This window comes from Numenius arquata, chromosome 2 (assembly GCF_964106895.1).
Source record: "Numenius arquata chromosome 2, bNumArq3.hap1.1, whole genome shotgun sequence".
Classification (NCBI taxonomy): Eukaryota; Metazoa; Chordata; class Aves; order Charadriiformes; family Scolopacidae; genus Numenius; species Numenius arquata.
The window spans coordinates 55,836,840-55,851,116 of NC_133577.1; the positions used below are offsets into that span (position 1 = coordinate 55,836,840).

General features: G+C 40.9%; 1 protein-coding gene across 1 annotated transcript in view; it reads left to right on the plus strand.

Moving 5' to 3' along the window:
* Positions 1-14,277, plus strand: part of SPTBN1 (spectrin beta, non-erythrocytic 1) — a 137,527-nt gene that overhangs the window by 95,800 nt on the left and 27,450 nt on the right. The window contains exons 12-20 of the mRNA XM_074162969.1: positions 574-732; positions 1,190-1,192; positions 1,288-1,590; positions 2,422-2,575; positions 3,298-4,168; positions 4,314-4,451; positions 5,113-5,869; positions 6,151-6,353; positions 11,871-11,961. Of these exons, the coding sequence (XP_074019070.1) occupies positions 574-732; positions 1,190-1,192; positions 1,288-1,590; positions 2,422-2,575; positions 3,298-4,168; positions 4,314-4,451; positions 5,113-5,869; positions 6,151-6,353; positions 11,871-11,961 (2,679 nt within the window). The remainder of the gene's footprint in view (positions 1-573; positions 733-1,189; positions 1,193-1,287; positions 1,591-2,421; positions 2,576-3,297; positions 4,169-4,313; positions 4,452-5,112; positions 5,870-6,150; positions 6,354-11,870; positions 11,962-14,277) is intronic.

Here is a 14,277-nt window from a genome sequence, read left to right on the forward strand (position 1 = left end):
GCATGTGAATAACTTTTGGCCTTGGGGAAAAAAAGGACTGTTATGCACCAAAAGTAACTGGATTCTGTAGTTGTTTTCTTTTCCAAAGTGGATGTAATAAAGAACAACAATTGTATGTTGATTTTGGAGAGGAGAGGGCATGAATCTCTAGTTCTCATTTCCTAAAGGAGAAAGATAGAATCCACTTATTTAGGAGTAGTGCTCAGAAGATTTTTTTTTTTAACAAATACACTCTTACACATTCAAGCCACATTGTTTCCTTGGGCCTTGCTAGAGGCAAAAACCAAATGAACTTGAGAAAATGCATCCGAGATAAACAAGTCTCAGACCCTTTACTCAGAAAATGTCTGAATGAATTGAGAACAAATTTTAAGTCATGCACTTATATTAGCAGACAAGATGTAAGGCCAGCCAATACAAACCAGATTTATTGGCATATAAATAAATAAGCCCGTTTTGTGAAACTTGGCTGTAGTGACTTCAGTCCTGATTTCATGCAAAGATGATATGATTTCTCATAATCCTATAAGAATGTGTGTTTAGAAGGCGCGTGTTTTTTCTCCTCATTTTCAGGCCTGGGAAAGACTGGAAAAAGCTGAACATGAAAGAGAACTGGCACTGCGAAATGAGCTCATCAGACAAGAGAAACTGGAACAACTTGCACGCAGATTTGATCGCAAGGCAGCTATGAGAGAAACTTGGCTGAGTGAAAATCAACGTCTCGTTTCTCAGGTGCTGCTTTCAGAAATTGTCTGTGTGACTAACATGATTTTCATAAGTAATTATATGATACAGTTCTTGCAAAGAGAATATTTCTTCCTCCGTGCCTCATATTTTACTGAATCTATGTATATTTATATTTATTGTATGTGTGCACAAATGTATATTTAATTTAGAAGTGTATGTATTGTAAATGATGTGGAAATACCTACCCTCAGTCAAGATTTTCTTTATCTGAATATTTTGATCAATTCAGTGGAATTAATCCAGGAATTAATTTTATTTTTTAATATTAGAGATTACTTTAACAAGTAAAGCCCCAGCCTAATCCTAATGGCTACTATGATTCTTCTCCCCAAAGTAGTAAATGATATTTCTGATTTTATCAGTGGTTCTCTGGTTATCAGAGGTATCTCTGATTTTATTAAAAAAGACATTTCATAGCATTTTGAGATCCCAAATTTGCTAGCAAGTGTATTCTGCACAATCAGAAATCATGTTAGAGTTTGAGCAGTAGGGCTTTTCTCCTCAGCAGCCATTACTGAAGAAGTGTCTCTGTCTTTACAGGATAATTTTGGCTTTGACCTTCCAGCAGTAGAAGCCGCGACAAAGAAACATGAGGCCATTGAAACAGACATTGCAGCATATGAAGAACGAGTCCAAGCCGTGGTTGCAGTTGCGAAGGAGCTTGAAACTGAAAATTACCATGATATCAAACGCATTACTGCAAGAAAGGACAATGTTATCCGCCTATGGGAGTATCTCCTGGAACTGCTCAGAGCACGGAGACAGAGGCTGGAGATGAATCTTGGTCTGCAAAAGATTTTCCAGGAAATGCTATACATTATGGACTGGATGGATGAGATGAAGGTAGGTGTTAGCCATTTGAGAATATAGACCAAATATTCTGGGGAGGTGTAGATGTCCTTTTTTTTTGGTAGTTTTTTAAACTTCATTTGCCCCTCTGGTTTAATAGACAAATGCAGAAGATCACATTCATGAGCGGTGAAGAAATTCCTTATACCTTATGATGATTTTTAAAAAATAAATATCATAAACAAGTAAGGAGAAAGAACAAGTTCACTCCTATAAAAAGCTACTTTTCAGGTTCATGCCTGTCTCATAAGGGACAAAGGCTTTGGTCATAGTGCTTGGGTAAGGATGGCGATTTTGGTGAAAGGGAATTAAATAATCTCTCTTTATCACAATTTACATGGGGAACAAGTCACCTCTTCACCTCTGTGCTTTAAAAAGCATGAATGTCTTCCTGTCTGTTCTCATGGGATCTGGGAAGGGAAAGGACCATGACTTTGTTCCTGTCCATCAGCCAGCAGGACTTGGAAGCTGCTGGAGGAAAGAAAGATGTGTGTAGCTCAGTGGCAGCTTGCAGCACCTGGACTGAGTGCTTTCCACTGGTTGTGCTGAGCTAACTTAGCTTCTTGTCATCCCAGACTTAAAACTGCATTAAAAGAGCAGTCAAGTTCTTAATGGTTACCAGGGATTTTAAAAATATTGGCTCAAATTCATATCAGCCGTGTCTCTATACATTTGAACTAGCTCTCCTCATGGGCCTGGTGTTCCTCACCAGGAGGTCACTTAAATCAGCGTAACAACGGAGAACAGTGTAATGCCTGAAGTCATTAAGAAACAAACAGTTTGTGGCCTTCAGCCCATTTTACTTGTCTTTTACATTTTGATCAGGTCCTTCTGCTGTCTCAAGACTATGGCAAACATTTGTTAGGAGTTGAAGACCTGTTGCAGAAACATGCTCTTGTGGAAGCTGACATTGCTATTCAAGCTGAGAGAGTGAGAGGGGTCAATGCATCTGCTCAGAAGTTTGCCACTGATGGAGAAGGTAAGTAGCAGCCAGCACGTCCTTCTTTGTTTTAATTGTGTATAAGGTTATCTATAAGCCTCATTGATTCTGCAAGGTGTGTTAGATTAATTTCAGCACTAGAATAAGAGAATCCAGCTTAATTTGTTCCTTTTTTATTCACTGTGTCAATGATTAATTACTCCAGGTACCTTCACATGAATTCATTGTGGCATTGTCTTTTGCATGGGATGTCGTGCTCCTAACCAGCAGCTGCTGTAACTTTGTAGTAGTCACCATTAATTCCCTGTTCTGTATTTCTAATGCAAACAATACAAATTACTTGACCCAGTCTGATACTGTCCCAATTTATGCTAAATAAAAGCGATTCCGCTAAACCAGTGTCATTAACTAGAGCAAATTATGTTCATTTTGTGCAGTTGTGTGTATAAATCTGGAGTAGTGAATTTTGTTTCACTGAAAACAGTCATGACTATCTTGAATATCATTCCTTCCTTAGTTTTTTTTTTTTATTGTGGGTTTGGTTTTTTTGGTCTCTATGCAACAAACAGTATTTTCTGATCTGTGTTATTGTATGGTGGAGGTTGAATAGTTCACACTTACTTTCAGGAGACTAAATATGAATTCTTTTTTGTTAACTTCATAGATGGAATAAACAGGAATTAAGAACTCTGTGTGTGCCCCAGCTGTAGAGATGAAAATGAATCAGTCCAAGTCGTAATGTACATTCTCTATCTGAACAGGTTACAAACCGTGTGACCCACAAGTTATCAGGGACCGTGTTGCTCATATGGAATTCTGTTACCAAGAGCTGTGCCAGCTTGCAGCCGAGCGCCGGGCCCGCTTGGAGGAGTCCCGGCGCCTCTGGAAATTCTTCTGGGAAATGGCTGAAGAAGAGGGTTGGATCAGGGAGAAGGAACAGATACTCTCATCTGATGACTATGGAAAGGACCTAACCAGTGTCGTCCGTCTCTTGAGTAAACATAAGGCATTTGAAGACGAAATGAGTGGTCGTAGTGGCCACTTTCAGCAGGCAATAAAAGAAGGTGAAGACATGATTGCGGAGGAGCATTTTGGGTCTGAGAAAATCAGAGAAAGGATTAAGGATATCCGGGAGCAGTGGGCTAACTTGGAACAGTTATCTGCCATTAGGAAGAAGCGTCTGGAGGAAGCCGCTCTCCTTCACCAGTTCCAGGCTGATGCTGACGACATTGATGCATGGATGTTGGACATCCTCAAAATTGTTTCCAGCAATGATGTTGGACATGATGAATATTCCACTCAGTCCTTGGTCAAGAAACACAAAGATGTGGCTGAAGAGATTGCAAGCTACCGACCAACTATTGACTCGCTTCACGAACAAGCAAAGGCTCTACCGCAGGAACACGCCGGATCTCCAGATGTGCAAGGCAGATTGTCCGGAATAGAGGAGAGATACAAAGAGGTTGCTGAGCTGACTCGGCTGCGTAAACAGGCCTTGCAGGATACCCTTGCTCTCTATAAGATGTTCAGCGAGGCAGATGCTTGTGAGCTTTGGATTAACGAAAAGGAGAAATGGCTGAATAATATGCAGATTCCAGAGAAGCTGGAGGACTTGGAAGTGATCCAGCACAGGTGAGAATGACCTTACCAGGAAGTTTGGGGAATATCGGGTGGAACTTTTTTACACCAGCTGCCTTTCTCAGCTTGCCTTTTGCTCAGATTCTCTAATGCCTGTGTAATCTTTTTTTTTCGTTTGTGTCCCCTCCCCCCCTTCCAGATTTGAAAGTTTAGAACCAGAAATGAACAATCAGGCATCCCGTGTTGCAGTAGTGAACCAAATTGCTAGACAGCTAATGCACAGTGGCCATCCAAGTGAGAAAGAGATCAAAGCACAGCAAGATAAACTCAACACGAGGTAAGTAGAGGCCTCATGTGCATGGACATGTGAACACGACACTGGCTGAAACAAGTACAGTGGGATTATCTGTGTTTCTTTTATGTCTTTTTAAAGATACTCTGATACTATTATGTGAACTATCTTCAAGGTGTAGACCTTTAAAGAAAGGTCTACAAAGAAAGAAAATGAGCTGTGTCTTTCAAATATTTGATTACCAGATGGAGTTTTGCTATTGACTTCAGTCAGGTCCTGAGTGTATCAGTACCTTGATTTGAGAGCTGGAAATTTACTGTAATAACTATTATGATAAAAAAGAAACCAATATAATTTCATGTAAACTCACTCATTTTTTTGGCTTCAAAATAAACTGAGAGACTACATTTAGTGTGAAAATTAGGTATAACTAGCAATTTTTCACTTGAGGAAAAATTATACAGTTAAGTCAGTGTTACTGATATACTTGTCATATTCTAAAATACATGCCATAGCTTGGTTAATGGTTGTTTTGCTAAAACTATTGGTGATAAGGGAAGGACTGAAAAACCCATGAATAGTTAGGTTATTTCATGGCTTACCAAGCTAATGTGAGCAGCTGCTCACTCAGCAACGTTGCCATATACTTATCCCTTATTATACACGAAATTCAATTCCTCTGCTTTTCTCTCCTCACAAATTTTAGATGGAGCCAGTTCAGAGAACTGGTAGATAGGAAGAAGGATGCTCTGCTCTCTGCTCTGAGTATCCAGAACTACCATCTTGAATGTAATGAAACCAAATCCTGGATCAGGGAAAAGACCAAAGTGATCGAATCTACACAGGATCTGGGTAATGATCTAGCTGGAGTGATGGCCCTGCAGAGGAAGCTGACAGGCATGGAACGTGACTTGGTAGCCATCGAAGCCAAGCTAAGTGACTTGCAAAAAGAGGCAGAAAAGCTGGAATCAGAGCATCCTGACCAGGCACAAGCTATCCTTTCACGGCTTGCAGAAATCAACGATGTATGGGAGGAAATGAAGACCACCCTCAAGAACCGGGAAGAGTCACTTGGAGAGGCAAGCAAGCTGCAGCAGTTCCTGAGAGATCTGGATGACTTCCAGTCTTGGCTATCCAGAACACAGACTGCAATTGCATCCGAAGATATGCCAAACACACTGACAGAGGCTGAGAAGCTGCTCACTCAGCATGAGAATATTAAGAATGAAATCAACAATTATGAGGAAGATTATCAGAAAATGAGGGACATGGGTGAGATGGTGACACAAGGACAAACTGACGCTCAGTACATGTTCTTACGCCAGCGCCTACAAGCTTTGGACACTGGATGGAATGAGCTTCACAAAATGTGGGAGAACAGGCAAAATCTCCTTTCCCAGTCTCATGCCTACCAGCTATTTCTCAGAGATACCAAGCAAGCAGAAGCATTTCTTAATAACCAGGCAAGTAGTCAAGATCCACCTTATTTCATTTCTACAGGTTGGCACCATATACTGCAAGCAATTAACAAACAAGATCATTTGGCAGGAGAGCTACAAACAGATGAATTGCCCTTTTTTAAACTATAGACTGATTTATTTATTTTAAACTGTAAATTTGCTTTTGGTGTTTTACTTCTAGCTGTTCTTGAGAGACATTTCATATGTGGTGAATCTGTTGTTGGAGCAGGCAGCGTAGCCTAAGTGTAATATTTTTATCTCTCTGATTTATGTTTTAATCACAGGAGTATGTTTTGGCACACACAGAAATGCCCACTACCTTGGAAGGAGCAGAAGCTGCTATTAAAAAACAGGAGGATTTCATGACCACGATGGATGCCAATGAAGAAAAGATCAATGCAGTTGTAGAGACTGGCAGGAGGCTAGTTAGTGATGGCAACATAAACTCTGATAAAATCCAGGAGAAAGTGGACTCTATTGATGACAGGTAAGGTGAGAATGATAGCGGAATGTAGCTGTTCATACGTTAGTTCTGTTCTCTGAGAGATGACCTTTTACCAGAATCCAAAGGCAAAGTAACGTTAGAAAATGCCTACTGCAGACTGGAAAAATAGAAACTGCAATGTTTCAAAAATGTGGCAGGCTAATCTTAATTAAATATTACCTCTCCCGTTTTCTAGAGACTTACTAGCTAATGAGCTCACAATGCAGAATTTGGCTGTGTGAGTGTTTCTATGTAATTCTTGGAGTATTCACAAACTTTACATTATGGCGGGAGCTGTAGCAGTTAGCTATACCTGGTTCCTCAAGTCTTCGTTTCCTCTGCTACCTCCTAGCTGATTTAATTATAATAATGTGTTCCTGTCCTTCCCCTGAAGAAGGAATGTGGCTCTTCAAGAGTGTAATTGGAATTGTATTTACCCCACCCACTTGGCTTCGATCACCCTTTCCAACTTGTCTGGCCCTTCTGAAATCAGATTAGCAAGCATTGGTACAAATGTGTCTTTCATCCTAGAAAAAGTCCTTTGCTTCGTCTCTTTAGCTGTGGTATGGATGCTATAGAATATGAAGAGTTTCTTTTTCTGTGAAAACGAAATGTTCAGTTTTGATGACTATGATTCATGGTTCTTTCTGCTTTTGATTTGAATAATAGTGCAGTCTTTCCAGGTGCTTTTCAATCATGAGTATCAGAACACAGCAATAAGCTAATACAGAACTTTCATGTCAAATGTTACTGACAACCCTTCTATCAGATTTGCATGTTCCCACAGTTGGTAAGCTCAGAGTTATCCAGATGCCTTTACCTCCAAGAAGAAACTGAACTGAAGTAGTACAGAAAATGTTGTGCCTTTCCTGTTTGGGCAAACATGTTCTTCTGTATATGCACCCACTTTAGCCGTGGCTCCAAGAAAGGCAGACATTCCTGTTCCCAGAGCTTACTGAGAGCCTCTGAACCCTCTGACAACCTAACCCCAGGGATACCTCATGCTCTCATTCTCTCTAACTGGCTTGACTCTCTTTAGATCCCAATGAGAATCTGCAAAGGCCAGGAAGAGGAGATTATATGAAAGCAATCAAGGTGAAAGATAGCAAATGAATTTTCCTTATTTACCCTCTCTGACTTTCAATGTCCTCTGCTGTAAGTTTTCCCATCCATTTATGAAAGCAGGAGGACTTGATCCTGGCCTTCTGATCAGGTGTCTTCTTTCTTAACTTTTGGAATATTAAAAGATGGCGTCTAAGGATATAGTAGTAAATGGTCAGCTGCTTCTTGCAGCCCTTTCTGAGGTGGCTGGAGTGGGAGACATTGTCAGCCTCTGTCCTGTGTGCTCTGGAGAGAGGTTCCTGCTGCCCCAGCTGTGGTGCTCTGGTGACTGTTTTCCCCCCAGTGCAGTTACTCCTCTGTGTCCTTATTGTCCTGTGGCACTGCGACTGGCCACCTGACCTGTCCCGGCTGTTGCACATATCCTGGAATTCCTACTCTGAACGGCAGGCAAGTCCTAGAGACTGTATTTTTTAAGCCCACTTTTTTCCAATGCATTTCCTCAATTCCAACGCTATTTATGCACTGCAAAAACCATCCAGTGCGCTGCTATTCAGGAAATCCGTGTGATTGCTCTCTGGGTCTGTTAGGCTGATAAGTCTCAAGAACAAAGCTTTAGGGCTGGGTGCAGTGGGAGTGGTAGCAAAGGAAGCCTCTTTGGTTTTAAAAAAAATTGCTTTCCCAACCAAGCTCCACCTGGATGTATAACAAAGGACCAAAACAAACAAGTACAAATATGTGCGGTGGCTCCATACTTCCCATACGGAGCTCTTTGTAGTGTTTAGTATTAATAGTGCTTTTTACAGTCATGCTTGCGAGCTATTCCAGAGGAGACCCCACTGTTGGTACAGCAGACGAACGCTCCCCTAAAATTATTACCTTCTAAATAGACAAGGTAGGCATCGGGCTAAGGAAGGAGAGGAGAGTGGGGGGGTGGAGCTGTTCAATAGGAAATCAATACTTAAGCACAGTCTTTCAGTGTAGTTCACAGGGGAGAATAAATGGAAATAAGGACACAGAGAAGGGGTGAGGGAAGGAGAAGATGGGTTTGAATAAAGCTATCACTAGCTAGCTTTTCCAGATAGGAAAGAAGCTAGTCTCCCCAATGCAGCTGTCCCTGCTTTGGTGACTTCTGCTGCTGTTTCTGCCAGCCAGAGGGAAAGCATTTTCTCCTCACACTCTTCTAAGAGAAAATGGAGGGGACTGCCCTAGTCTACATGCCTACTCGTGGCCCCTCTAATTCTGCTAATGAGATTTAATTTAAAGAGTGGCAGATCTGACTCAGATTGTGATCTGGTTTTGTTTTTCATCAGCTTTGTATTTGTGCAACTTTCTGCTCAGCAGAGAACAGAAGTAATTTTTGTTCTTGCCCACTCAGAAAGGAGAGTGCCTCTTGTTTGCTGGCACACCTAAAGAAGCTAAAACTGCCTTGTGTATATCTCAGTATTCTTAGCAGGCAGTTGCATTCACGCTACGTGTAAGATTTATTACTTCTGGACAGGCTTTGAAACCCACAGGCTTATAGTTAAACCACAAGTGATTTTGTCAGTTTTCAGGGTTGTTAGCATTCTTGGGGGCCTCTGGGGAAACAGCACGGTAATGTTGTGGCACATTTGGGTGCTCTGCTGTTGGATTAATTTCAGTCAGACAGATTGTGTCTGAACAGATGTCATTTTCCTGTTTTAGATTCTTCGTAATGTTGCCACAGAAGGAAGATGCCCCCGTGTTTTAATGACTAGGGTACATTCCCTATACCGTCTTACCATGTAGGTCTGGCTTAGCTTGGACTTTCGGATCTCAGATTGCCTCTTCTGTATATCCATAGGGAAGCCTCCTTTTAATGCAGCCCTAGATACTGCTACGGTGTAAGTCATACCTGTGATTATTTATGTAAACAGGCACATGAATTCAAAGTCATTCTAAATAACTAGAGTCTGCAGAGCAAACTCTTTTGTGCAAGTGTGAGATTTTCTTCCACAAACTATTTCAGCAAACTAGTAGTAAGAAGCAGTCATTGACAACCTTAAGTGTGACAGGGTCTGAGTTTCTGGCCCTTCTCTGCCATGTATGTCTCAGAAGAGCAGGATTTTCATAGTGATGACTGCAGTCAACAGTTGAACAGTAAGCTTTGTGCTTTTCTCCGCCCTCCAGTGATGACTGAGTGCTCGTAGCCTTCAGCAGAGCTGCAGTCCAGCCTGTCCACCACGCTGACATGCCCGGCTGGCTCTTTATAGTGTTTAGATATAGCCTGTCTGGGGCAGAAGAACAGACTAAGTAAATTCTTAAGGCTCTTTATTCCCATAACATCAATTTTATGATGAAAATACGGGAATTCCTGCCTGTTCCAGCAGTGTCCATCCTTAAAATACTACTACCACATCTGCAAGTATCCAGTTTAAATCTTGTTACAGTTGAGCCCTGTTCTTCTTCAGAGAATACTGATCTTTCAGTCTCGCTCTAGATCATCTTGGACAACCAAACAACCTTTTGCAGTTAAATAGCTCTAAGTGCCAAAGATCGTATTTGTTATGCTGAGGACAAAAAAGAAAACAAAACCCCCCCCAAAACCCCAAAACTCCCAAAATAAAGCTATGTCATCTGTTTTTGGTTTTGTAAACCCGCACAGTTTCCCTTCAGACTTCTTGACATTAGTATTTCCAACACTTTCTGGGAGATATTTTTGTTAGTTTTTTTAAACTCAAGTTTTGTCAACATAAGAACTTCTCAACTTAGTCTTAATTCTATTCAAATGTGTCATGAAAATTCTCCTCTTAATTTCACAACTTCTGTCCTCTCCAGAGTAGATGAGTCTATAATGTAATCTAGCCTTAAATCTATGAAATCACCATGATAAAATCACCCAAGCAATTCCTTGCTTCATTTTAGCAACCTTAGTAATGCACTGTATTTGCCCAGGCATATATAAAAACCAGACAAGAAAGAGTGGAATCAAACCCAAGGATGTTAGCTATGTTATAGAAATTTTTCCTAAGGCACAATTTATGTTTCCTTTCCTTTGTGCTCCTTTGTGTTCCTTTTCCTCTCAGATAACACTTGTCAAAATGTCAAGATTACCTGGGTTTAGACTCCAGCCCGTTGCTTTGATGGTTACATATGTCTTCCTTGCCGTCTGATCTGTAAATCAATTTTCTTGCCTGGTTATTCAGAGGAAGCTGTTGAGACAAAAGAGAAGCAGTTTGTAGTCCTGTAAAGGGTTTTCTCCTATCATCTGCCTACAGACATTTTGCTTTCATGCAATACGTATCCCTAAGTATTCCTTGTGTTTCTGAAGTCACTGAATTTGTGCCAGCTTGCTCTGGTAACTTATTGTAGATCAGGAAAAGCGGTATCTTAATCCAGTTGTTGTCATCAACGTGTAATTTAGTCTTCTAGAATATTATGAGCCTCTGGATATTTCCATTAACATGGATTTATTGCCAGACTATTGCCAGTATGTGCTGAGATAGTTATATAGATTGCCACCCTTTAAAATAATTTCCAACTCGCTATCCCTATTTATCTTAGGTTACTAAAAGGGGCAGCAATATTTCCCTTTAAGAGCCTGTACAGTGAAATATCAACAAATCTAACACAATGAGCAATAAATAAAAATTATCTTCTTTACTCTGCCTCCTCCATCTAAATCGCCTCATAAATAATGAAAGTACTGAAGGACAGGGATAACTACTCCAGATTAAGCATTAGCGAAGAACGTATTCAGAGATACCTTGGGAATCAGCTCTTCAGGCACCACGTCCATTTGAAGAACCCATCAAAACCTTTGGGACTGCCAGTGTGACTCATCCTTCAAGGGACAAACAGTTATTGATTAAAAATAGGGCTTCTAGACTAACCTTTTATTCTGTCTACTCTTAAGTGTTCTGGAAATATGTTCCGGTGTGCATAAAGCTTCTATTTGCAGAAAAACACGAGTGTGTTGCATGCATTGTTTGTTAGATACAGCATGTGGAAGGTTATATAAACCACTCCAGCTTTGGTCAGGAGAAGGAGGTGCTGAGCCATAGCAAAGGAATATTACAAAGAGTGAGTACATGCTTTGCAAGAGCCATAGAACATGCAACCTTATTGTTGCAATTTTGAAGATAGTTTTCTTATGTGTTTTGGCAAACAGTCTGAACTTTCCTGTGGTCTTGAAATTAGTGGGTCAAACGCTGGACGTAACACTTGTGAAACTCTGCTGATTTCAAAATTTTCCCTGTGTATTTAACTAGTTACAAAAACAAGTAGATTCTGAACTTAAGTAAGCACTTTAAATAACACATGCATATCTGAGCTTCAAAAATGCCCTTCATTTGAAAGGCAGTAAAAGACACACACCACCTGCTTACTCAATACAGGTATCCCAAAGAGGCTGCAGAAACAAATGACAGTTTTGCATGAAATGCCTATTTAAAGATTTTTTATTTTGATTGGTTTTTTGTTTGTTTTTTTTTTTCCTAGACATAGGAAGAACCGTGAAGCAGCCAGTGAACTTCTGATGAGACTGAAAGATAACAGGGATCTTCAAAAGTTTCTTCAGGATTGTCAAGAGGTAACTTAACGTCCTTTTGCTTTTACTGCTAAAAGCTGCATCCTGCAGAAGACTATTCTTACCCTATATTTTATGAGGACTGGAATACTCAGCGTTTTGCAGTCAAGTCATCCAGTGGTATTTAGTGTGGAGTAAACAAAAAAAAACACGGCCCAAAACCCTGCAAAAATTAATCTGTGGTTTTTTGTCTCATGAACTGTATTTCCTTTTGTCATCTAAGCTAAAGACAGGGAGAATTGCCAAAAGCAGTGAAGACTTTCTGCTGTGGTATAAATTGATCATGTGGAATCTGGTGGGATTAGCACTGAACTCATTAAGAATTTTGTCTACAGCTGTATATGTGGATGTGGGCTGGTGCAGGAGGTTTCAAGTGATTTCTACAAAACATTAGTCAGAAGAAGAGGAGGTTAGAAATAAGAGGGGAGCAGGATTAAACTGGATAATTTTTAATGTTTACACTGGAGGCAACATTTTAAAGTTAGGAATAATCTTGTTCCTAGCATGAGGGATTAATCAGAGCCTTGCCTGTGACGTGCATTAAAAACTAGCTATCCTTATCTGAAGCCTGTAAAGAGAGCTGACTGTGACAAAGCCGTGCTTTTAAATTCAAGAGTCAGTACATTATCTGTGCATCCTAGCCAGCTACTAGAGACTGGGAGTTGCTGCAGTGTGTCTGAATGGAATTGCCTTACAGCTGAGGTTTCATACAAGAAACAAACAAAATGATGATCATCAAGTGGGCAAATGATGTTTACTGCTTGGTTGCCTAGATGCAGTCTGTTTTCCTGCATTGTGTAAGCTAACCATGAACTTGGCTTAAATTGCTCCTTCCTGGGTAGTAAAAACGTGACAGATTAGCAAAAATTCTGGTGTTATTAGCAGCAGCTTCTTCCTTCCTCTTTAACATCTCTGGTAAAAAACCGCTCTGGCTCTTGGAGCCCTTCTCGCATCTGGGTCAATGTGGTTGTGTTCCCTAGGACCTGTTTTTCTCCCCTATATCATTGAAAAAAAAAAAGGAAACCATAAAAGCTCTAGTGTCTGGCTGCCTGAATGCCTTTCCTCTCTACTGTTTCTCTCCAGCCACTGAAGCATGGGTGTCTCAACTGTACGGTTCAAAGACAGAACTTAAAATACCCAAATGTTACAAATTTCTCCAATCCTTTTTGAGAGAACATTAGCCTTGATGATAATTGAATGGTTGTTTTCTGAGAAGACAGCCATAATGAGACTTAGAATTTGCATTAGCGTGATTACAAAGTGCCTACTGATACTTGCATTGGGCTGGAGGAATTGTGTGATGATCACCTCTGTCCTGCAGGATGGATGGGAGCCAAGGGAATACCTCGCCCTTTGCTTTTTCGTTAGTGCTGATCATGAAGCTGAGAATGATTAGAAACAGATTTGAACCAGTCTCCATTTCACCTGGCTATGATCCTTTGGCAGGAAGGCCAAAGGATCAGTTTCCCATCTGTCTGTAACTTGAGGGAAAGAAGAGTGTTTTCTGCAGTGTGCTCCTGCTGAAGCATTATGGTAAAGGTGGCCTCTTGCCCTTTGCTCCTGCCTGCCTCTGACTCCCAGGCAAGGCAGCGAGGAGGGGCAGTGGCACTCGAGGAGGTGGCAGGATAATGTTCTAACAAGAGCTCAGCAATGATAAACCTTTCCTCCAGGTCACAGGTGAGAGAAAACATAGAAGATTTTCTTGTTGTTAGTAGTCAGATATGCTGTCACAGGTTAATCCTGGGGTGTTGCTTTTTTTCTGTTTCTTGCATTCATAAATATGAATGTGTTAACTAAATTTGGTGAGTGAATGAAACAAAGAGTGACAGCAGAAAATCTTGAGAAGAGATAAATTTTGCCATTTAGTTTTCTTACACTTCCTGCTTTTTGACAGCTTACCTTCAAAGAGATTAAAGCTGATCTCTGATCTTCCCTGTAAGTGTTTAGAAGTCCCAGCACTGTGTGAGCTAATTTCTCTAGGGATGCCAGAGTGAAAGCAGTTGGTGAGACTCCGCGTGTCAGAAGTTTTCTACCTCTTCACAGAGTGTGCCGGCAGGTTTTGTCATGCAGCATGGACATCTGTGAACCTTACTCCACAAGACAGGCTGTGTCAACTTGGGTGTTTGCAATGTCTGGAAGGGCAGCAGAAGTCAGTGCTCTTCCACCTTCCCTTGTTGCTCTGCCGGATTTACAAGGGTTCTGTCTCTGTGTTTCTCTTAGTTCATGTCTGGTTCTCAAGGTGGTGTATTGCAGCCTTCTGGGAGCTGAGAGCAGAAACCAAATTTTGTGGTACACATGCAAAGGATGGGAGAAAGCCTA